Source organism: Urocampus carinirostris, chromosome 5, assembly GCF_059441175.1.
Source record: "Urocampus carinirostris isolate Australia breed hairy pipefish chromosome 5, RoL_Ucar_1.0, whole genome shotgun sequence".
NCBI lineage: Eukaryota > Metazoa > Chordata > Actinopteri > Syngnathiformes > Syngnathidae > Urocampus > Urocampus carinirostris.
This window is the reverse complement of record NC_142353.1, coordinates 43,592,668-43,617,500: the sequence shown is the minus strand read 5'-3', so window position 1 is coordinate 43,617,500 and position 24,833 is coordinate 43,592,668. Positions and strand designations below refer to the sequence as shown.

The 24,833-nt window shown below is 44.5% G+C and overlaps 1 protein-coding gene across 2 annotated transcripts in view; it reads left to right on the top strand.

Annotated features, from left to right (window-relative positions):
* Positions 1-24,833, top strand: part of cux2b (cut-like homeobox 2b) — a 268,878-nt gene that overhangs the window by 105,307 nt on the left and 138,738 nt on the right. Inside the window, exons 1-3 of one of the 2 annotated variants that reach the window (XM_088336927.1) lie at positions 2,479-2,556; positions 2,716-2,826; positions 11,007-11,054. In XM_088336927.1, the coding sequence (XP_088193053.1) occupies positions 11,019-11,054 (36 nt within the window). In that variant the 5' untranslated portion in view covers positions 2,479-2,556; positions 2,716-2,826; positions 11,007-11,018. Of the gene's footprint in view, positions 1-2,478; positions 2,557-2,715; positions 2,827-11,006; positions 11,055-24,833 lie in introns of those variants that run through there. The other variant, XM_088336926.1, reaches the window with a different exon arrangement.

The following is a 24,833-nucleotide window of genomic DNA, read 5'->3' as shown; positions in this document are numbered from 1 at the left end:
GGGTTTCCTTCCATATTCCCCAAACATGCATGTCAGGTTGATTGGCCTAACTAAATTGTCCCTAGGTGCGAATGAGTGATTTGTCTGTCCCTATGTGCCCTGCGATTGGCCGGCAACCAGTTCAGGGTGTCCCCTACCCACTGCTCGAAGATATTTGGGATGGGCTCCGGCACCCCCGTGACCCTACTGAGGATAAGCGCTGCAGATAATGGATGGATAGGACCACATTTTAGAAAATACAGGAGACCCAATTCATGGACTATTGGGATAAATAGATGGATTACACAGCTAATAAACGGGGACAACTGGACCTTGAATCATCACATTAGCATAGAAGTGTCAGGACCAGAACGGAGACAGGACCCACTTGCGTGCGTTTCTCTTAGTTTTTTGGGGAAGAAGGGAAAGGATAGTACACACGATCCGGTGATCGCTGGTCGCGGGGAGCTGGTTACTTAGACGCGGAAGTGGTATTTCCGTGGCGAGCGATGGCGGTGTCGGGAACGGAAAAAACGGGTCAGTAGCCGGGACGGGGGAGCAAAAATCGAGATCAGAAAACAGGTCAGAGCCGGGAAACAGACGGGAACCAGAACAGGAGAAAGTCAGGGTCGAAAAGCTTGCCTAGCGTAAGCTTTGAATCATCACATGAGCATAGAAGTGTCAGGACCAGAACGGAGACAGGACCCACTTGTTTTTTGGGGAAGAAGGGAAAGGATAGTACACACGATCCGGTGATCGCTGGTCGCAGGGAGCAGATTGCTCAGAGGCGGAAGTGGTATTTCCGTGGCGAGCAATGGCTCAGTAGCCGGGACAGGGGAGCAAAAAACGAGATCAGAAAACAGGTCAGAGCCGGGAAACAGACGGGAACCAGAACAGGAAAGAGTCAGGGTCGAAAAGCTTGCCTAGCGTAAGCTTAGAATCATCAGATGAGCATAGAAGTGTCAGGACCAGAACGGAGACAGGACCCACTTGCGTGCGTTTCCCTTAGTTTTATTGGGAAGAAGGGAAAGGATAGTACACACGATCGGGTGATCGCTGGTCACGGGGAGCAGGTTGCTCAGAGGCGGAAGTGGTATTTCCGTGGCGAGCGATGGCGGTGTCCAGAGCGGGAAAAAACAGATCAGTAGCCGGGACGGGGGAGCAAAAATCGAGATCAGAAAACAGGTCAGAGCCGAGAAACAGACAGGAACAGAACAGGAGAGAGTCAGGGTCGAAAAGCTTGCCTAGCGTAAGCTTTGAATCATCACATGAGCATTGAAGTGTCAGGACCAGAACGGAGACAGGACCCACTTGCGTGCGTTTCTCTTTTTGGGAAGAAGGGAAAGGATAGTACACACGATCTGTAGATCGCTGGTCGCGGGGAGCAGGTTGCTCAAGGGCGGAAGTGGTATTTACCCTGCAAGCGATGGCGGTGTCCAGAGTGGAAAAAAAGAAATCAGTAGCCGGGACGGGGGAGCAAAAAACGAGATCAGAAAACAGGTCAGAGCCGGGAAACAGACGGGAACCAGAACAGGAAAGAGTCAGGGTCGAAAAGCTTGCCTAGCATAAGCTTAGAATCATCAGATGAGCATAGAAGTGTCAGGACCAGAACGGAGACAGGACCCACTTGCGTGCGTTTCCCTTAGTTTTATTGGGAAGAAGGGAAAGGATAGTACACACGATCGGGTGATCGCTGGTCACGGGGAGCAGGTTGCTCAGAGGTGGAAGTGGTATTCCCGTGGCAGAGCGGAAAAAAACAGATCAGTAGACGGGACGGGGGAGCAAAAATCGAGATCAGAAAACAGGTCAGAGCCGGGAAACAGACGGGAACCAGAACAGGAGAAAGTCAGTGTGAAAAAGCTTGCCTAGCGTAAGCTTTGAATCATCACATGAGCATAGAAGTGTCAGGACCAGAACGGAGACAGGACCCACTTGCGTGCGTTTCTCTTTTTGGGAAGAAGGGAAAGGATAGTACACACGATCTGTAGATCGCTGGTCGCGGGGAGCAGGTTGCTCAGAGGCGGAAGTGGTATTCCCGTGGCAGAGCGGAAAAAAACAGATCAGTAGCCGGGACGGGGGAGTAAAAAACGAGATCAGAAAACAGGTCAGAGACGGGAACCAGAACAGGAGAGTCAGGGTCGAAAAGCTTGCCTAGCATAAGCTGAGGTTCCCAGACGGACCGACAAAGTGACCGGGCACAGGTGTCTTGCATCAGTAATGTCTTCTTTAATCATTTATTTTTGGTTTGTTTGAATTAAAGGCACAAAAATAAAACGATTGGTGAGTAAGAAATCTAAATAGCTTTGACTGACTAAATGACTATCGGTGCTCCAACCGAGAAGGTATTTCCATTTCTCCATGTTGCGTATATATTTAGTTATCGGCTGTCCGCACGTGACTCGACCAACCTCCACAACTACAAACCCCCCGCCCCTGTTTTCAGCCCAGCCCCCTCGCGTTTGCTCGATAGCGGTTGCAAGTATATTGATTATTTCAAACACTGATTATCTAAAAAGCCTTGTGCTACTGTAGGCATTGGATTTATTTTGGTTAATTATTTATGGGCAATGGCCGCCTGTAAGTATTCCTGCCGCCATAGGATCATTATCACAATAGTCATATTCACTCTTTTCATATCGCATTGCAGATTTATGCTAGCTCTTGACTAAACATGGCTAATTCGTCCTTCCGCTTTGTTTTACTCACCGTTGTGTTTTTCTTTTTGTCTCTTTGCAGAGGGAACTAAACTCTGTGGCATCTGAGCTAGCTGGCCGACAAGAAGAGAGTGAACATTCTCATAAGGACCTGCTGGAACTGAGCAGGGAGTTCAGGAGAAATGTACCTGAGGTGAGAACACACGTTTTTTTAAAAAGGTTTTCTTTTGGGAAAAGTTGCATAAGTAGATTGTATACTCTTCAATGTCTTGTTCAAGGTCTGACATTTAAACACAGAAGAAAAGATGCTTACTTATAAGCAACATTTTTTCTCAACTGTATTTTTAAAACTACGGCACACCATACTGATGTGCGCAGTCTCAGTTACACACACACAAGGCATACCTGATAAAGCAGTGGCACTTAGTGATACTCTTCAATGTCTTGTTCAAGGTCTAATATTTAAACACAGAAGAAAAGATGCTTACTTATGAGCAACATTTTTCGGCAACTGTATTTTTAAAACTACGGCACACCATACTGATGTGCGCAGTCTCAGTTACGCACACATAAGCCATACCTGATAAAGCACCAGGGTTGGGTAGGGTTACTTTAACTTGATTACTTCCAATTACTTTTGGATATACGCTAATAAAAGACAAAGGAAACTAAATATGAATAAAATGATGACTCACAACACGTGGTAAGCTTTCTTTCCTGGCTTTGATCTCTTTGATCTCCGGCAAAACTAACATAAAATGCGACAGAAACAAAATGAAAATCAATCCAAACAGCTTGGCAACATCATTTTTGCCGTTCCATGTGTTCCGTTACTCCCCAAGCCTGCACAAAATTTAGTAATTTTATTCATATTTAGTTTCTTTTGCCTTTTTATTAGCATATTTGGTATTGGAGTAATCCAAAAGTAATTGAAAGTAATCCAGTTAAAGTAACCCTACCCAACCCTGCATATTAGCACTTAGTGATACTCTTCAGTGTCTTGTTCAAGGTCTAACATTTGAACACAGAAGAAAAGATGCTTACTTATGAGCAAATTTTTTGTCAACTGTATTTTTAAAACTACGGCACACCATACTCATGTGCGCAGTCTCAGTTACACACACATAAGGCATACCTGATAAAGCACCAGGGTTGGGTAGGGTCACTTTAAGTTGATTACTTTCAATTACTTTTGGATGACTCCAATAGCAAATATGCTAATAAAAGACAAAAGAAACTAAATATGAATAAAATGATGACTCACAACACGTGGTAAGCTTTCTCTCCTGGCTTTGATCTATTTGATCTCCGGCAAAACTAACATAAAACCCTACCCAACCCTGTAAAGCACACACACAAGGATACCAGTGTGTGTATTTAAAAATAGAGAGTCAGCAAAACTGAGTTGGTTATTATTAATAGGCATTCGAATGAAAATAGAGCAGGGAGAAAACTTGTCTCTTAACTGGTAATCGTCGTCAATTATACGTTTCTATTTACTTAAAAAAAGCATTTGATACCGTTAATCATAATATACTATTAAAAAAACTGGAAAGATGTGGCATCAGGGGCGTGGCTTTGCAATGGACTCAAAGTTATTTGACGGGTAGGGAGCAATATGTGAAAATGGGAGAGTTATCTGAATACTTGGACATCTGTTGTGGAGTACCACAGGGTTCTATCCTGGGTCCAAAGTTATTTAATTTATATATTGACAATTTTTTTAATGTTTCAAAACTATTGAAATCAGTAATATTTGCAGACGACACTAACATTTTCCATTCAAATGATAACTATATTGATTTGGTAACCTGCGTTAATCGTGAATTCATTAACCTAAAAGTATGGATGGATATAAAAGAACTATCTTTAAATTTAAATAAAACTTTTCACTTCACAACTGCTATTTAAGGTCGACAAAAACATATTGCCAGAAAACATCCAAAAATTGTTCACTCGGAAAGAGGGAAATTATAACTTGAGGGGCTGTAGTAAATTCCAAATCCCAAAGGTGAGAACCACCAGGAAAATAATGTGTGTGTCTGTGTGCGGAGTCAAACTTTGGAACAATTTACAAGACGCGATCAAACAGTGTCCAACTATTCACGTGTTCAAATTTAAAGACAAAAATCATTACTGGCTATTTAAACCCAGTCCTGTCACTCTCCTTTTTGTCAGTCCGTCAACAAACCTCTGCCCCGCAAGACGTGGGTTTTGACTCGGTCCTGTTGCCTGTCCGGTACTGTTCCAGTTTAATTTTGTCCTGTTTAATATCGGTTTCTAGTTTCGTTCCCGTCTATTTTGTCCTGTTTAATTTCGATATCCTGTTTCATGATCAATCCTGTCTGTCCGTCCTGTCCGGTATCGACCCCATTTGTCTGATATCTACTCGGGCAATTGGTATCGATCTCGTCGGCCTCTGGCTTCCTATCATTTCACGCCAGACTGCTGCGTAAAACATGCATGACTCCCCATTTCCCGTGAAATAAAAGGCTTGTGTGAGAAACGTCATGCATTTGGGTCCTGATTCAGTTCTGGTTGCAATGAAAGCTGTGGAACTGGGCTGCGGCTAATGTTGAATTTAATAATGGCTGGATTGTTCATGAATTAATGACTTGATTTTTTTCCTGAAACAGCACAGTTTGAAAAAAAAATAAAACGATCATTATATTTCAGTTATTGATCTTGTCACGGTTGCCATGGTGCCCATTTGGCCCCGCCCATGTGGCGCCATCTGCGGCCCGTTTACAGATTGGCTTCCCTTCTATTTAAGCTCAGTGCTCTCACTCACCCTTTTTCAGTCCGTCAACGAATCTCTGCTCCGCAAGACGTGGGTTTTGTCCGGTATCCTGCCTGTGTTTTCTGTCCGGTATTGTTCCCGTCTATTTTGTCCTGCTTAATATCGATCCCCAGTTTCGTTCCCGTCTAGTTTTTCCTGTTTAATTTCGATATTAAGTTTTGATATCAATCCTGTCCGTCCCGTCCTGTCCGGTATCGCTCCATCCGTCCGATATCTGCTCGAGCAATTGGTGTCGATCTCGCCAGCCTCTGGCTTCCTATCATTCCACGCCAGACTGCTACCTAACGTGCATGATTGCCCCATCTCCTGTAAAATGAAAGCTGGTGTGAGAAACGTCACGCATTTGGGTTCTCCTCCTGTTCTGGTTCATGACGGGTTTGGCCCAAAATGCATCAACACAAAGCCAACAATCATGGGTTTTCTTTTCCATTTAAAAGCAAACCGCTAGCTTCAGGGCGAAAATATTGTCAATTTCAGCGAGGCTCAAAAATATTTGATTTTTCACACATTAACATTGCATTTTGAACACTTTGGATCGGTCAATACTTGGAAATAAAGCACCCGACATAAAAAAAAATCAATTCTATGAATCAATGCAACGAATCAATGGAATGAATCAATAGAACGAATCCATACAACCAATCGATGCAACCAATCAATGCAATCAACTCATTGATCCAAAAAAAATCAAGACACAGGAATGATCCAGTTCTGTGTATTGATACTCTTGTAACATTCATTGAAGCCTGGTCATCCTGGACTAGGGTTTACCTCATGTGCGGTCCCTTTAAGGTTTCTTGATTTTCCTCATTCTGAGGTGTTTGAGTTTTTCCTTGCCCTCATGTAGGTTTTAGATCCGGGGATGGTGTCATAATAGTCTGTGGTTTGCAATAATCTATGGTCTGTGCAGCCCTTTGAGACTCTTTGTGATTAAGGTCCGTACAAATAAACATGACTTGACTTGACTGAGGTTTTTGGGGTTTTCCTTGCCCTCATATAGGTTTTAGATCAGGGGATGGTGTCATAATAGTCCGTAGTCTGCAATAGTCTGTGCAGCCCTTTGAGACTCTTTGTGATTAAGGTCTGTATAAATAAACATGACTTGACTGATGTTTTGGGTTTTTCCTTGCCCTCGTGTAGATTTTAGATCAGGGGATGGTGTCATAATAGTCTGTGGTTTGCAATAATCTGTGGTCTGTGCAGCCCTTTGAGACTATTTGTGATTAAGGTCCGTACAAATAAACATGACTTGACTTGACTGAGGTTTTGGGTTTTTCCTTGCCCTCATGTAGGTTTTAGATCAGGGGATGGTGTCATAATAGTCTGTGCAGCCCTTTGAGACTCTTTGTGATTAAGGTTTGTACAAATAAACATGAATTGATTTGACATAACAGCCATTTTGGAAATAATCTTACAAGTATGTTTATTTGTAAACAGGAATTATGTGGAAAAACAGTCGGATTACTACAACAACCCTCCAACAATGCAGAAATGCTTTTAGGCAATTTTCTTTTTATACATGTCATGTGTTTTGGAGTAAATATTTTACACGGTTGATTCACTGGAAGCCCTTTAAGACTTCTTGGGATTAATTGCATCACAAATAAACATGATTTGACTCGTTTGGTGGGAGATGTTACACCGATCTCATTATTGTGATATTTTAGTATAAAAAATGTGAAAAAAAATCTTCAGTTTGTCACTATATTACTATCTGTTAAAGAATCTTTACTTTCCATTTGTGTCCGATGGGAATCACCTTTGCCCGCTCCTTTGGTGCCAACTGCCTTGGACTCTGATTGGCTCCCTGTCCCTATTTATACCCACTCCTAGCTGTCCCCTTTGGTTAGTCCGTCTGCGAGCCTCAGTTAACACTAGGCAAGCCTTTTTTGACCCTGACTCCCACCTGTTTTTTGCTCCTGTCTGTTCTCCGGCTTTGACCCATTTTTGATCCTGACCACGTCTGTTCTCCTGTCCCGGCTTTCGACCTCTTTATGTCCCCGACTACGCCTTCTCTCCTATTCTGGCTTACAACTTGCCTCTGACCCCGACCACGTTTTTGCTCTCCTGTCCCGGCTACTGAGCCGCTTTTCCCGTCTCTGAAACCCCTATCGCTCGCCACGGAAGATCCACTTCCGCGTTCGGAGCACAGTCCGAGTACCAGAGCGACTTGCTTCCCGTGTCCAGCGAACACCGGATCGTGGGCGCAGCCGTTTCTCTTTCTTTCAATAAAACACAACGCAAGTGGGTCCTGTCTCGGTTCTGGTCTTGACCAATCTACTCTAAATATAATAAGCGATTCAGCGATTAAGATTCATTTAAAGATTAAATAGTGTTCATAATAATAATAATAATTTCCTTTGTATTGTCATTCTTTGTAACAATGTACAAAGAACGAAATGTCGATACACCTGACCCGTTGTAGCGAGCCGATGCAGCCGCAGCCAACAGAGGGCGCCGCCAGTTAGCATCTCTACTGTGGTAGTTCCCATAAAAAAAAAATCAAAATTTTTGGGAGTATTTATTGACATACATTTTATATAAATATATATTTTATGAGCGCAACACGGCGGTTAGTACGTGTGCGGCACAGTTCTGAGGACATGAAATCGAACCTCCTGTGAGGAGTTTGCATGTTCTCCCCGTGCTTGCCTAGGTGCTCCCTAGGTGAGAATGAGCGAGCGAATTGTCTGTCCCTGTGTCCCCTGCGACTGGCTGGCAACCAGTTCAGGGTGTCCCCTGCCCACTGCCCGAAGATAGCTGGGATGGGCTCCAGCACCCCCGCGACCCTACTGAGGATAAGCGGTGCAGATAACGGATGGATGGATGGATATATTTTAGAAAACAGCTTCCTCTCAAAACAAAGGGAACATACAAGTTCTCCCTTTTCTTTGTTTTTTTTTTTTAAATTGTCCATGCAGTTTTGGGTTCCGCTCAACCGCGTGTCCCTTCTGGAGCCCAAAAGCGCGACGTAATCTGGACAGTAAAATTCAGGCATTTAAAACGGGATCAGGCTGTCATCTCTGGCAGCCCAATCCCTTTACCTGGGGGTTGTGGGAGCTCACACTGTCTGGATCCTGAGATTTAACGCAAGCTACTGGAAAAGCCCCACTTTGGAAACATGCCAGTTTAAACCACCTAGCTTTAGCCGCGAATGCACATGTAAAAATATAAAATATGTGGTCGAAGGTGGGGTATGTAACTTCAAAATGTTCTACTTGCTGACGCCATCGTCTGGCCGTAATTATCATTGCCACTACTGTAAATTCCGGACTATAGAGCGCACCTGATTATAAGCCGCACCCACCACATTTTAAGAGGAATACCGATTTTGTAAGCCGCACCTGTATACAAGCCGCATGCGCCCACATTTAAACATGTAACACAAACACAAAATGAACCCAAACCCGACTTCAGGTCCCGCGATTGGAACTAAATGTCCTTCATTAAAGTCCACAGTCCAAAAATTACAGCCGGCGAAATGAACGGAAAATGATACCGGTACTTAAGGTTTGATGCAGACTTGCAGAGTCCGGGTCCCGTTGAAAGTAAGCCAAGGAAAAAAGTGTATATTTCCAAAGGTAAGGGTGGGAAAAATATATCAGATGAACACATTTACTCACGCAACTCCTTTTTTTTTAACCAACTTTTTACCCCCTCTTCTTTCCTTGTCCGTCCCTCACCTTTAGCGGTCCCCACTTAAACTTGGCACCCCGCGTTTGTTCCGCCCCTCATTTTTCGTTACTCGTGCGAAACATATCAGAATAAGTGTCTAAAATAAATACAAATGAATACATTACAAAAATATAGTTGCAAATACATATTATACATGGGTTACACATATTTACAAAGAAAGACGGTACACAGAGAGAGTTTTCAAAGCTTTAATAATAATAATATAGCCTTGACAGGGCAGTTAATGGTAGCAACACTCAAGCGCCGCTAGCGACCGTTGGAAAAATGACATAAATTGGCCGCATCACTGAATAAGCCGCAGGGTTGAAAGTTAGGGAAAAAAGTAGCGGCTTATAGTCCGGAATTCACGGTACTTTTGTTGTGCGTGCTCGTATGTGAAATCCTTAGATGCTCTTTAATAAACTGCTTCTTTTTGTAATGATTACTGATGCAAGGCACCTGTGCCCGTTCCTTGGCGACAACAGCCCTGGGCGCTGATTGGCTCCCTGCCTCTTTTTAAACCCCCACCTTCCTGTCATCATTTGTCGGATCGTCTGCGAACCTTCGCTACATGCAAGGCAAGCTTTTGTAACTCCTGACTCTATCCTGCGCTGTTTTTGATCTGAATTCCGTTGCTGACCTCTTTCCTGGACCCGTTTATGTTTTTTGCTCCTCCGTCCCGGCCATGGACCTGTTTTTTCCTTGACTCTATCCTGCCCTGTTTTCCGTCTGATTCCCGTTGCCGACCTCTTTTCTGAACCCGTTATGTTTTTTGCTCCTCCGTCCCGGCCATGGACCTGTTTTTTCCTTGACTCTATCCTGCCCTGTTTTCCGTCTGATTCCCGTTTCTGACCTCTTTCCTGGACCCGTTTATGTTTTTTGCTCCTCCGTCCCGGCCATGGACCTGTTTTTTCCTTGACTCTATCCTGCCCTGTTTTCCGTCTGATTCCTGTTGTCGACCTTTTTTCTGAACCTGTTTATGTTTTTTGCTCCTCCGTCCTGGCCATGGACCTGTTATTTTCCTCAACTCTATCCTGCCCTGTTTTCCGTCTGATTCCCGTTTCTGACCTCTTTTCTGGACCCGTTTATGTTTTTTCCTCTTTCTCGATGTTGCCTTCGCTAGACACGGAATTGACACTTCTGCGTTCCCATCTATCTGCTACCCGTGACCGACGATTATCGGATCGTGGGTGCAAGTCCTTTCCTCCTTCTAAATAAAGCTGAGTAAACGATTGCAATTGGGTCCCGTCTCTGTTCCTGGTCCGTGACATTGTTTCTTTTTGGAGGTTTGGGGTGACGTTTGGACTGTATTTCAAATGCTCCTTTTCTTACTTTCACCATTTTCATCCACGTGATATACAGCTTTCTGTCAGGGCCAGAATGGAAACAGGACCCAATTGTGTTAGGTTTCTCACAAGTTTTATTAAAGGAAAGAGGAAGGGCTGCGGCCACGCTAGGCGCGGGAAGCAAGTCGCTCTCGTACTCGGTTTGTGATCTGAACATGGGAGTGGATTATCCGTAGTGAGCGATGGCGGTGTCAAAGACGGAAAAACAGGTCGATAGCCGGGACAGGAGAGCAAAAACGTGGTCGGAGTCGTACGCGGGTCATAAGCCAGGAAAGGAGAGTAGACGTGGTCGGGGACAAAAAGAGGTCGTAAGCCGGGACGGGAGAGTAGACATGGTCAGGATCAAAAACGGGTTGAAGCCGGGGGACAGACTGGAGCAAAAACAGGAGGGAGTCAGGGTCAAAAAAGGCTTGCCTAGTGTTAACTGAGATTCACGGACGGACTGACAACAGGGGACCGACAGGACTGGGTTAAAATAGTGACAGGGAGCCAATCAGAACCTGCGGCTGATGGTCATCAGTAATCATGACACTTTCATTTCTCTCTACATAGGAAGTCCGGGAGATGGTGGCACCCGTTCTCAAGAGTTTCCAAGCACAGGTGAGTCCATTTTTTTTTTAACAAATACATTTTAAAAAAAAATTTGTTCCTGGAAAAGATATTGAGCACAAAATCTCCACTATCAGCAATTATTGCCATCACCCAACGCACGTGTTGTGTTTTCAAGGATTGGAAAGTGTTTGAATTTGTTGTTGAAATTGTTGCCACAATTCACAACAAGCCTGCTTAAAAATGACGCTGACCCTGCTCTCTGAAGGCTTCACTTTGCTATAGCATTATTTCTGCGTTATTGACTGCAGCAGGCCTTACTTTGTATGGTGTTTTCCTTTTAAGCGTCATCACCCCCTACAGGTCGGGTCCAAGAAGACAGGTGCATGCTACACCTTTACAGGGCGCTAGGAAATGTGTATTGGTTCAAGGATTACGCATCAGTTATGGACATTTTTTATGTGTCATGCAAAAATTTAAGGTACAGTGTCCCAGTGATAAACGGGAGATCAAAACAGAGTCGGGGTCAAAACAGGGTTGTAGCTGGAGGCAAACGGGGAAATCAGGAACGGACAGGTGGAAAACGGGAAAAAGCGGGACCGACGGGATTCGTTACGGGAAAACTTCCTGCAACTGAAAATATAAGTTACATATTATATATATTTCAACCCAACACTGAAATGGAGAGATATTTGTCTCTAATGCGGAAGTGGATCTTCCGAAGCGGGAGATCGTAGTGTAGTGGACGGAAAAACAGGTCGTTAGTCGGGAAGGGAGTGCAGAATGTGGTCGGGGTCAAAAAACGAGTCGTTAGCCGGGACGGGAGAGCAAAACGTGGTCGGGGTCAAAAAACGGGTCGTAGCCAGAGACAACCGGGGAAATCAGGAACGGACGGATGGAAAACAGGTGAAAAAGCGGGACCGACGGGAGTCGTTGTGGGGAAACTTCCTGCAACTGAAAATGCAAGTTACATATTATATATATTTTAACCCAACACCGAAATGGAGAGATATTTGTCTCTAATGCAGAAGTGGATCTTCCGAAGCGGGAGATCGTAATGTAGTAGATGGAAAAACAGGTTGTTAGTCAGGAAGGGAGAGCAGAACGTGGTCGGGGTCAAAAAACGAGCCGTTAGCCGGGACGGGAGATCAAAACAGGGTCTGGGTCAAAACAGGGTCGTAGCTGGAGGCAAACAGGGAAATCAGGAACGGACGGATGGAAAACAGGTGAAAAAGCGGGACCGACGGGAGTCGTTACGGGAAAACTTCCTGCAACTGAAAATATAAGTTACATATTATATATATTTCAACCCAACACCGAAATGGGGAGATATTTGTCTCTAATGCGGAAGTGGATCATCCGAAGCGGAAGATCGTACTGTAGTAGACGGAAAAACAGGTCGTTAGTCGGGAAGGGAGAGCAGAACGTGGTCGGGGTCAAAAAATGAGTCGTTAGCCGGGACGGGAGATCAAAACAGGGTCGGGGTCAAAAAACGGGTGGTAGCCGGAGACACACGGAGAAATCAGGAACGGACGGGTGGAAAACAGGAGAAAAAGCGGGACCGACGGGAGTCGTTACAGGAAAACTTCCTGCAACTGAAAGTGTAAGTCACATATTATATATATTTCAACCCAACACCTAAATGGGGAGATATGTCTCTAAAATACTTTTCAGATCCACAAATATATTTGCGATTTAGTGTCCCGACCAGAACGGAAGTAGGACCCAGATGCGTAACATTAATCACAAGTTTATTGAGAGGTAAGGCAGCGCCCGCGATCCTGTGCTCGCTGGACGCAGGAAGCAAGTCGCTCACAGAATCGAATGCGGAAGTGGATCTTCCGAAGCGGGAGATCAAATTGTAGTAGACGGAAAAACAGGTCGTTAGCCGGGACGGAGAGCAGAACATGGCAGGGTTCAAAGAATGAGGCGTTAGCCGAGACAGGAGATCAAAACAGGGTCGGGGTCAAAAAACGCCGGAAGTGGATCTTCTGAAGCGGGAGGTCGTAGTGTAGTAGACAGAAAAACAGGTCGCTAGCCGGGAAGGGAGAGCAGAACATGGTAGGGTTCAAAAAACGAGTTGTCAGCTGGGAAGGGGAGATCAAAACAGGGTCGGGTCAAAAAACGCCGGAAGTGGATCTTCCGAAGCGGGAGATCCTAGTGTACTAGACCGAAAAACAGGTCGTTAGAGCAGAACGCGGTCGGGGTCAAAAAACAAGTCCTTAGCCGGGATGGGAGAGCAAAACGTGGTCCAAAACGTGTCGTAACCTGAGACACACGGGTAATCAGGAACAGACAGGTGGAAAACAGGTGAAAAAGCGGGACCGACGGGAGTCAGAGTCAAAAACGCTTGCTTTGTGAAAACAGAGGTTCGCTGACGGACCGACAACAGGCGAGTTATTGGACGGAGCTTAAGTAAGACAGGACATTTCCTAATAAGTGCTTGAATTTGGCTAGGAAAAAGGTGTAAGAACCCTGGATTTCGTAGATCGGATGAAAGAATCCACGACACACGTCCCATATTCCTGCTCATCTCTTATTGACTGATGCCTTTTCTGTCAAAGCGAAGTAGCATCTATCTGCCATTAGATGATCCGATATCTGGCTTCTCATATTTTCATGCCGAGACAAGCCCTCATTTCCTGTTGTGATGCTGCATTCACCGTGCCCCCCGTCTGACGGTGCCATATTGAAAAAGTCATCCGATACCGAGCATGTCTCCGCACCAGCCATTAAACCAAGGTCATAAATCACATTTGTGTGCCGCCTTATGGACACTTATGGAAATGATACCACAAATATGTTTCCAGTCTTGCTCTAGGATGGAAACTTCAGCCATTTACTAACCTGAAAGCCCATCAGCGAGAACATTCTGTACGAGCAGTCGGCGTCGCTCGGACTGATTATTGGCAGATGCTTTTTCGTTTTTTTAGAACCGGTGACGTAGAAGCGCGACCACGTTCGATATTATACTTAAAAATGCTGCCCGGTTTTCGTTCTAATTGAATTACCGCAACTGTATTAGAAACAGTCACGGAGCAGGAACGGAAACGGGACCCAATTGCGTTTGTTTTACACAGCTTTATTTAGAAGGAGAAAAGGACTTGCACCCACGATTCGATAGCTGGGAACGCGGCAGCGGCACTTCCGTGTCGAGCGAAGGCAGTTTTGAGAGGGACGATGCCTGGAACGGAGGAGCAAAAACATAAACGGGTCCAGAAAAGAGGTCGGCAACGGGAATCAGACGGAAAACAGGACAGGACAGGGTCAGGAGCACTGCTCCCTCTAAGCTGCACGCGTGCACAATTGCACACTGCTCGCACATTCTCAGCGCACAAGAAAATTTAGCCAGCGCACAAAAATCAGGGCTCAAAATGACTCATTAAGAAGCGACTTAAGTCAAAGTTACAGTGCATGAAGGTCAAAATACACGGGTTTCCCTGACGTTGTGTCCTAAATGCGGTATTTTGAAGTCGAGTCGAAGTAGAACGAAGTTGAGTAAAGTTAGTAGTTTGTCGAGAACCGGCTTCTTCGGCTCGGCTCACTAAAAGGTGCCGGCTCTTTTGGGTCCTAAACGGCTCTTTGGGATGTTTTTGCTTCTTTAATCTCAACATGACCAAATATGATGTAAAATTATGCACAAGATGACTTAAAGGAAGGGGGGAATAGAACAAAAAAGAAAAAAATACCAAAATGAAAAAGTAGTGAAAAGCTAAGAAAAAAAGAAACAAAAGGAAGAGAAAAAAAGAAGGAAAAATTTAGAAAAAAGCCAGAAAAAAAGAAAAGAAAGAAATGTAGGAAAAAAGTAAATAGAGAACAACAAAAAAAAGTAACAGCTCGGAATAAATAAACACAAGGAGATTTAAAAAAAAAAAAAAAGTAGAAAAAAACCCAGAAAAAAGATGAAAAAGTTTGTGTTGCATTCAAATACTTTCCAATTATATCAACTGAATCTTGTTGCCAACATTATACTTCCTCTAAAAAATGCGATTAAGTACAGTTCTGTATCTTACAACCGACTAAATAAGCCCCCAAAAATGTTAAAATTATCCGACAAAATATATCAGGAAACCAAAAGAAATGGATATCTTGTGAAAGAATTGTAAGAACAAACAACATGAGTCAATTCATTCAAAAGAGAAAAATAATTTTGCATTGCCAGAAACTTGATGTCGAGTTTTGGACATGTTCGATAATGAATTATCTTGCCACACTTGGGCTTATGGTTGCTCACTGTTGTTTCAAGCGTTGCTCACCGGCTTTGTGTGAACGCTCAGACCCGTGGAAAATGACAGGGAACATTGGTCAGGAGTCACAAAAGCTTGCCTAGCGTGTAGCGAAGGTTGGCAGACGATCCGACAAACGTTGACAGGAAGGCGAGGGTTCAAAAAAGAGGAAGCAGCCAACGGAGCAGACTCAGGTGCCCCGCATCAGTAATCATGACAGAAACGGCTATCTATTTATCTATCTAGCTATCTAACACTCTGATTGCACCTTGTTAGTAGCAAGTTTGGTGCAAATTTACGCTATTTGTCCATACTTAAAGGGCCAGTGTGTAGTCTACAGCACCTCCTTGTCAGGACCAGAACGGAAACAGGACCCACACGAGTAACGTTTAGTTTGATTGGAGGAACGAGGAAGGGGGGTCCCTACGCTCCGAAGTTCGCTGGACGTGGGAAGCCGGTCCCTCTCATACTCGGCTTGTGATCCGAACACGGATCTTCCGTGGCGAGCGATGGCGGTGTCGGGGATGGAAAAATCTGGTCGGTAGCCGGGACAGGAGAGCAACAACGTGGTCGGGGTCGGAAGCGGGTCGTAACCAGAACGGGAGAGCAGACGTGATCGGGTCGGAAACGAGTCATAGACAACGGGAGCAAAACGGGACAGGCGGGGGTCCGAGTCGAAGAAGGCTTGCCTTGAACACACGGAGATTCGCAGACAGACTGACCAAAGGCGACAGACGGGCGTGGGTTTAAATAGGAACAGGGAGCCAATCAGAGTCCGAGGAAGTTGGCGCCAAAGGAGCGGGCACAGGTGATTCACATCGGTAATCATGACACTCCTACTGGTAAAACAACTTTATTCATAAAAAAAAATGATTGATGCAAAAAAAATGCAAAAATACTATTATGCATACATTTTTATCTGCCATTTTGCTGCTACGGTTACCCAAAAAGTCTGTGAAATAGTGAATTCTTGTCACTTAGTCTAGTTCATATTCTTCATTTATTTTTCGGTAGAACTTCACAATACATTTTCTATAAAGTAGAAATGTATCAAATATATATATATATATATATGTATATATATATATATATATATATATATATATATACTCGTACTCGGACTGTGATCCGAACGCGAAAGTGGATCTTCCGTAGTAAGCGATGGCGGTGTCAGGGGCAGAAAACTGGTCGGTAGCCAGGACTGGGAGAGCAAGACGTGGTCGGGGTCAGAAACGAGTTGTAAGCCGGGACGGAAGACCAAACGTGGTAAATAATATCAATCCTCAACAGTTGCATGTTTCGTTTTTATATAATTTTTCCGTAACTGATCGTAAAATCTAAACCTGTATCCTCTCTCGCCCATTCGTCTTTTCATTCTGGCCTTTGGATCCTCTATTTGTTGACAGATGTGCAACGAGAATCTCTGTAGCAATGATGATATAATCCTGGACTGTTGTCTGATACAATTTGACCTTATTGCTAATGTCAAACAGCTTGCAGGAGTTTCTGAACTTTACCCAGCGGCCGACTGCAACCCCGACTCTCTGCTGCGGGGGCAGAGATCGGAGACATGGCGGAGCAGGGGGGGCTTGTTTGGCTTTGTGCTTTGGGACCGGTGTTGCTTACTACTTCTTCCAAAAAGTAACTGAGTTACAGGGTTGGGTAGGGTTACTTTAACTGGATTACTTTTAACGACTTTTGGATGACTCCAATACCAAATGTTTATTTTCCATTTGTGTCCGATGGGAATCACCTTTGCCCGCTCCTTTGGTGCCAACTGCCTTGGACTCTGATTGGCTTCCTGTCCACTCCTATCTGTCCCCTGTTGTCAGTCCGTCTGCGAGCCTCAGTTAGCACTAGGCAAGCCTTTTTTGACCCTGACTCCCACCTGTTTTTTGCTCCCGTCTGTCCCCCGGCTATGACCTGTTTTTGATTCTGACCACGTCTGTTCTCCTGTCCCGGCTTTCGACCTCTTTGTGTCACCGACTACGCCTCTCTCCTATTCTGGCTTACGACTCGCTTCCGACCCCGACCACGTTTTTGCTCTCCTGTCCCGGCTACTTACCCGCTTTTCCCGTCTCTGAAACCCCTATCGCTCGCCACGGAAGATCCACTTCCGCGTTCGGAGCACAATCCGAGTACCAGAGCGACTTGCTTCCCGTGTCCAACGAACACCGGATCGTGGGCGCAGCCTTTTCTCTTTCTTTTAATAAAACGCAACGCAAGTGGGTCCTGCCTCCGTTCTGGTCTTGACAAATCTACTCTGAATATAATTAGCGATTCATTTAAAGATTAAATAGTGTTCATTAATTGAGCAGTTAGCATCTCTACTGTGGTAGGTCCCATAAAAAAAAAAATATAAGTATTTTATCGACAGGGTTGGGTAGGGTTACTTTAACGTGATTACTTTCAATGACTTTTGGATGACTCCAATACCAAATATGCTAATAAAAGACAAAAGAAACGAAATAGGAATAAAATGATGACTCACAACACGTGGTAAGCTTTCTCTCCTGGCTTTGATCTCTTTGATCTCTGGCAAAACGAACATAAAATGTGACAGAAACAAAATGAAAATAAATCCAAACACCTTGCCAACATCATTTTTTGTCAACTGTATTTTTAAAACTACGGCACACCATACTGATGTGCGCAGTCTCACTTATACACATAAGGCATACCTGATAAAGCACCAGGGTTGGGTAGGGTTACTTTAACTTGATTACTTTCAATTACTTTTTGATATATGCTAATAAAAGACAAAAGAAACGAAATATGAATAAAATGATGACTCACAACACGTGGTAAGCTTTCTCTCCTGGCTTTGATCTCATTGATCTCCGGCAAAACGAACATCAAATGCCACAGAAACAAAATGAAAATAAATCCAAACATCATTTTTGCCTTTCAATGTATTCCATTACTCCCCAAGCCTGCTCAAAATGGAGTCATTTTATTCATATCTAGTTTAGTTTGTCTTTTATTAGCGTATTTGGTATTGGAGTAATCCAAAAGTAATTGAAAGTAATCCAGTTAAAGTAACCCTACCCAACCCGGCTGAGTTAGTAACTCAATGACTCCGTAGTAAAAGTCACAAGTTACCAGGGAAAGTCACTTAATTCGTTACTTTAAAAAGAAGCTTGTCGTAGAATTTGAAATTTCCTGAGTAGGTTTTGAGTGAGTTGAATAGAGAAGAACAAACAGGTGTCATATTTACCAGCAACAGATGTATTGTTTAATTGAAGTGCAACAAATTTAAACAGTTAAATATACAATAAATGTCACGACCAGAACGGAATCAGAACCCAAATGCGTAGCGTTAACCGCAAGTTTATTGATAGAAAGAGGAAGGGAAGCGCCCGGGATCCGGTTCTCGCTGGACAATACGGAAGAGGGTCTTCCGGAGCGGTGGCGGTGTCAAGGACGGAAAAAAACAGGTCGATAGCCGGGACAGGAGAGCAAACGTGGTCGGGATCAAAAACAGGTCGTAAGCCGGGACGGGAGAGCAAACCTGGTCGGGGTCAAAAACAGGTTGTAGTGGGAGACAAATGGTGAGATCAGGAACGGATGGGACGAAAAAACAGGTGCAAAAAGCGGGACAGACGGTAGTCAGAGTCAAAATGCTTGCCTTGTAGAAACAGAGGATTGCTGACGGACTGACAACAGGAGAGTGAAAGGACTGGGCTTAAAAAGGACAGGGAACCAATCAGGTAGCCCGCAATATCTGGCGCCAAATGAGCGGGCACATGTGATCCAAATCAGTCATCAGGACAATAAAATAGCAATTAGCAGTGAACAATACAAAAAGTTTAATAATTAAATGGATATATAAAAAAAAAAACAATAACAAAATGAAAAAAAAAGATAAAAGAAGAAAAAATAATTTTTAACTTTGCTAATAAACTGAAAAACACCAAAAATAAAAATTTAAATATTTGTAAATCTACAAAAACAAGATGAAATACAAAACAATTTTAATTATTTTAGGTTTAACAAATTGAAAGTTAACAACCTGGCATGAAGGCAAAATATTTAGTTCGCTTGTGTCATGATTACCGCAGGTTCTGATTGGCTCCCTGTCAGTATTTGAACCCAGTCCTGTCAATCCCCTTTTGTCAGTCCGTCTGCGAATCTCCGTGTATACAAAGCAAGTCTTTTTCGACCCTGACCCCCGCCTGTCCCGTTTTTGCTCCCGTTTGTCTCTGGCTTCAACCCGTTTTGATCCCGATCACGTCTGCTCTCCCGTCCCGCCTTACGACCCCTTTTTTGTTCCCGACTACGTCTACCCTCCCCTCCCGGCTTACGACTCGTTTCCGACCCCGACCACGTCTTGCTCTCCCAGTCCCGGCTACCGACCAGTTTTCCGCCCCTGACACGCTTCGGAAGATCCACTTCTGTGTTCGGATCACAGTATGATAGCGATTTGCTTCCCGCTCCCGGCGAACACCGGATCGTTTCTTTCAATAGAACTTGTGGTAAACGTCACGCAAATGGTCCTGTTTCCGTTCCGGTCCTGACAGATATCCCCGTTCCTGAGAAAATAATGTCATTTCCGACACTGTTTGGGAGAGACCGATCGAATCCCCGCAGCTGCAGCATACAGGTGAACTAGGACATAAAAGTCTTGTGAAAATATGTAAAAAAACCGGGTCCTGGTTTTCCATCCCAGCTGGAAGTCCTGGCGGTATTTGGACCCTCATTTCGCCACTTCTAACGAAAAAGTCAACTCCTTTGAAGTGTTTGCGACATGACAGGTTTCTCTCTTTTCTTATTCATTTCCGTCTTCCCCGCCCACATTCTCCCTGCACTCTGGTCCAATCTCGCCGTCTAATTATCGCTAACCAGGCGACTGATTAGAAACCCGACCTAGTTTTTTCCGCAAAGTTCTGCGGAGGAGGAGAAAGGGTTAATCCCAGAGCTGGGGACTGTCATTGGTGGCTTCTCTCCTTTTTCTCCTCTTTTCGTTCCGCTATTCTTTCCTTCCCTGGAAGTTTGCTAATGAGGTCCCGTCAGAGCTGAGGAGAGGTGTTAATTTGGCCCTGTGAAGTCGGAAGGAGATTAAGGACAGTGAGGAGTTGAGTTTACGGCTTAAAATACACCGCTGTCCTTATTAATCCACCGGGCCCTTGGAGGCCGGCGTTTTTTGGATTTATAATGAACACCGGGTTATAATTAAGGTACCGTATTTTCCGCACTATAAGGGGCACCTAAAAGTCTTCATTTTTTTCAAAAGCTGACCATGCGCCTTATAATACAGTGCGCCTTATATAAGGATCAATATTAAGTCGCAACTTACGCAATTTTCCCCCGAACGTGGAGTAGTCCGCGGTGTATGCTGGGATTTATATACCGGCGTTTCATTGGCTAGCCAATGTGTCAATCATCATTTAAATCGATCGCTATTGGCTGAAGTTATTCGGAGCCTCGGATAGGCTAGAGGGCCGAAACAAACCCTGCAATTGTCGAAAAAGATGTGTCAATCATCATTTGAATCGATCGCTATTGGCTAAAGTTATTCGGAGCCTCTGATTGGCTAGAGGGCCGAAACAAACCCTGCAATTGGCCGAAAAAGATGTGTCACTCATCCGTTAAATCCATCGCTATTGGCTGAAGTTATTTGGAGCCTCGGATTGACTAGAGGGCCAAAACAAACCCTGCAATTGGCTGAAAAAAATGTGTCAATCATCCGTTAAATCCATCGCTATTGGCTGAAGTTATTCGGAGCCTCGGATAGGCTAGAGGGTCGAAACAAACCCTGCAATTGTCGAAAAAGATGTGTCAATCATCCGTTAAATCGATCGCTATTGGCTGAAGTTATTCGGAGCCTCGGATTGGCTAGAGGGCCAAAACAAACCCTGCAATTTGCCGAAAAAGATGTGTCAATCATCCGTTAAATCGATCGCTATTGGCTGAAGTTATTCGGAGCCTCGGATTGGCTAGAGGGCCAAAACAAACCCTGCAATTTGCCGAAAAAGATGTGTCAATCATCCGTTAAATCGATCGCTATTGGCTGAAGTTATTCGGAGCCTCGGGTTGGTTAGAGGGCCGAAACACACCCTGCAATTGCCTGAAAAAGATGTGTCAATCATCCGTTAAATCGATCGCTATTGGCTGAAGTTATTCGGCGCCTCGGATTGGCTAGAGGGCCGAAACAAACCCTGCAATTGGCTGAAAAAAATGTGTCAATCATCCGTTAAATTGATCGCTATTGGCTGAAGTTATTTGGAGCCTCGGATAGGCTAGAGGGCCGAAACAAACCCTGCAATTGGCCCAAAAAGATGACTGAATAGCAAGCTTGCTAAACGACGCCATAAAGAAACATGTTTCATTAGTCTGTGATTGCGTATCATTATTGAACGTGAGAACTTAGGTGAGCTATGCGGCTTTATATTTTCCCGGTATCTTGTTTTAGAACGATCTTGATGTTGCTGTGATGAGTTGAGTGAATTCAACTCAATTCCAAGTGTTTATTGTCATATGCACAGTAAAGTTGGGAGCGAAAAAGAAAATAGAAACTAAGGAATGGTTGGCATTTCTTGAATCCCAAGACTTGAACCTTCCGAATGATATTTGAAACGATGCATTTGAGTGACATCGTACGGACACCGCATCCGCACGTGTCTACGGCACGTATTTGCTTCTTTGCAAGCTTTGGGAATGTTAAGGGGGTAATCAGTTGGACTGAATCATCTGACTGTTTTGTCCACGTTCCCATTGTAGCGCCTTATAATCCGGTGCGTTTTATGTATGTCAAAAATAGGACCAAAAACTATTTTTTGGGGGTGCGCCCTATAACCCGGTGCGCCCTATAGTGCGGAAAATACGGTAAGTTTCATCAGAATTTACACGGAAGAACGCACGGTGCTTGTCTTCAGGTTTATTCATGCTTTTGAAGGCTGCGGGATATGACAGTTGCTGTATTTCTCGAATAGGTGAAGGAGGGATGTCGACTCGTTGGACCGATTTGACGACTTTCATGCAAGCCGTCTCTCCCAAAACTCGCCGAAAACGTTAGGACTTCTCGATGCAATTTACACCTCCGTTTCACTCTTTTTTGGTAACTCCCCGCGGGGAAGATCTTAGTTAGGTGGAGAAGTAGAAAAATGACACGTTTCGGATATGTGTTTTTGGTCTTTTTCCCACTACGTTTTGAGTAAAAGTCGCAAATTGGGCGAGTGTTCACCACTGGTGCTAACTTAGAATACCGGATCTTTTTCTTTGTGTCTTGGAACAAGTGAGTAACGAGCAATATTCCTGTCATGATTACCGATTGGAATCCCTGTCCCGTTTTAAGCCCGGTCCTGTCACTCTCCTTTGGCCAGTCCGTCTGCAAACCTCTGTTGATACAAGGCAAGCCTTTTTGACCCAGACTTCTACCTGTTTTTCCACCTGCCCGTTTCAGATCTCCCCGTTTTGATCCCGACCACGTCTACTCTCCCATTCTGGCTTACGATTCGTTTCCGACCCTGACAACGCCTTGCTCTCCCAGTCCCGGCTACCGACCCGTATTTTGGATCCCGACTACGTCTGCTCTCCCATCCCGGCTCATGACTCGTGTCTGACCCCGACCACATTTTTGCTCTCCTGTCCCAGCTATCAACCTGTTTTCATTGTTTCAAAGAGATGTTTCTTTAGTGATATTCTTTTAAACGCTACGATGAAATCAGAAATGCAGAAATGTCACTCTTCTGACATACTGTATCAAAACTGGCTTCAGTATAACGTTCTTGTCATGATTACTGATGTGACTCACCTGCGCGCGCTCATTTGGCGCCACGGGTTATGATTGGCTCCCTGTCACTATTTGAACTCAGTCCTGTCAGTCCCCTGTTGTCAGTCCGTCTGCGAACCTCAGTGTATACTAGGCAAGCCTTTTTGGACCCTTACTCCCACCTGTCTGACTCTGGCTATGACCGGTTTTGCTCCTGACCACATCTGCTCTCCCGTCCCGACTAACAACCTGTTTTTGATCCCAACCGCGTCTGCTCTCCCATCGTGGCTTATGACCCGTTTCTGACCCTGACCACGTTTTTGCTCTCTGTCCCGGCTACCGACCCGTTTTTCCGTCCCTGACACCGCCATCACCCGCTACAGAAGATCCATTCCCGTATTCGGATCACGATCCGATTGCGAGAGCGGCTTGCTTCCCGTGTCCAGCGAGCACCAGATCGTGGGTGCAGCCCTTCCACTTTCCTTTAATAAAAATTGTGAGAAACATCACGCAAGTGGGTCCTGTTTCCGTTCTGGTCCTGACAGTAGCGACTTAATTTCTGTCATCAAAGTCAAGAAAGAAGTTTTTTCTTCCTTTAAAGCACCGTTGTCAAACAGGCGGTCTGTGGGCCAGGGATTGAAACAGGCCCGTGAGACAACACTCAGAGAAGCGCGAGAGAAAAACAAGCTGCAGGTTGAAATATGTCAACTTGATGATGCCAAAGCTAGGTGCCTCTCACAAAGACACTGTACTTTTATTTATTTCTCTCTCTCTCTCTCTCTCTCTCTCTCTCTCTCTCTCTCTCTCTCTCTCTCTCTCTCTCTCTCTCTCTCTCTCTCTCTCTCTCTCTCTCTTTCTCTCCACCCCTTTTCTCCCACTCTGTCTCTGTCTCTTTCTCTCTTCGTCTTTTAACCTCTTTTGCTCTAACTTCCTTTTTTCCTTTTCTCTCTTTTCTCTCTCTCTCTTCATACCCTTCTCGCTTTCTTTTCTCCTTTCTCTCCTTCTGTCTTTCTATTTCTCTTTGGATTTCTTTCTTCCTCTCCCTTTCTTTTTCCCCTCTCTCAGGACTTTTTATCTTTTGTTTCTCACGTTCTCTCCCTCTCTCTCTCTTTCTTTCTTTGTCCCGCCCTCTCTCCTTTTCCCTCCCTCTTTCTCTTATTCCTTTATCTCTTTTCCTTTCTCTTTAATCTACTAGTGCGGCCCCCGACAGAATGTTTGTTCTATCGTGTGGCCCCCGAGTTAAAATGACTTTGACACCCCACTTCCTCTCTCTACCTGAATAAACTTGTGAGAAACGTTACGCGATTGGGTCCACCCTTTGTTCCAGGTATGACAATTCGGTAGTATTTATTCTATAAATAGTGTTTAGTATATGTCAGTATGTCAAAAAACAAAAGGCGGAACCAAACTCCATCAGAAAAACAGTCGAATGAGATCAGTAATCGCGAAAATTCACATAGAGTCATTTAGAGCTAACTACCAGAGTTGCGCAGATGGAGAGCCTGATAAATAGTTTGTAACATGTAATTAGCGGCTCTATTTGTTACATACCATTAACCCTTCCAGCTCCGGAGTCATTATTGGCTCTCATTATCTAGCAGCAAGGTACACTGGAGCTGAGTACACATCAAAAACATCAAAGTGCTATTAAAACGCTGCGACTAGGGGTGGGGGGCTGTGGACACCTGTTGATGACTGAACTGTGTCATTTCCTCCCCTGAGGGTGGGGAACGAAGGGGGGGAGGAAGGTATATGGAAGGAGATGTTTTCGGCTTTTTTGTTGTTTGCTTGTTTTCCATGAGTGTCAGATAGCAACTTCTTTGTGCAACATAGTTGTTTTTCTTTGACCCGGAATTTTAACTAGCGTACGTAAAGTACCGTATTTTCCGCACT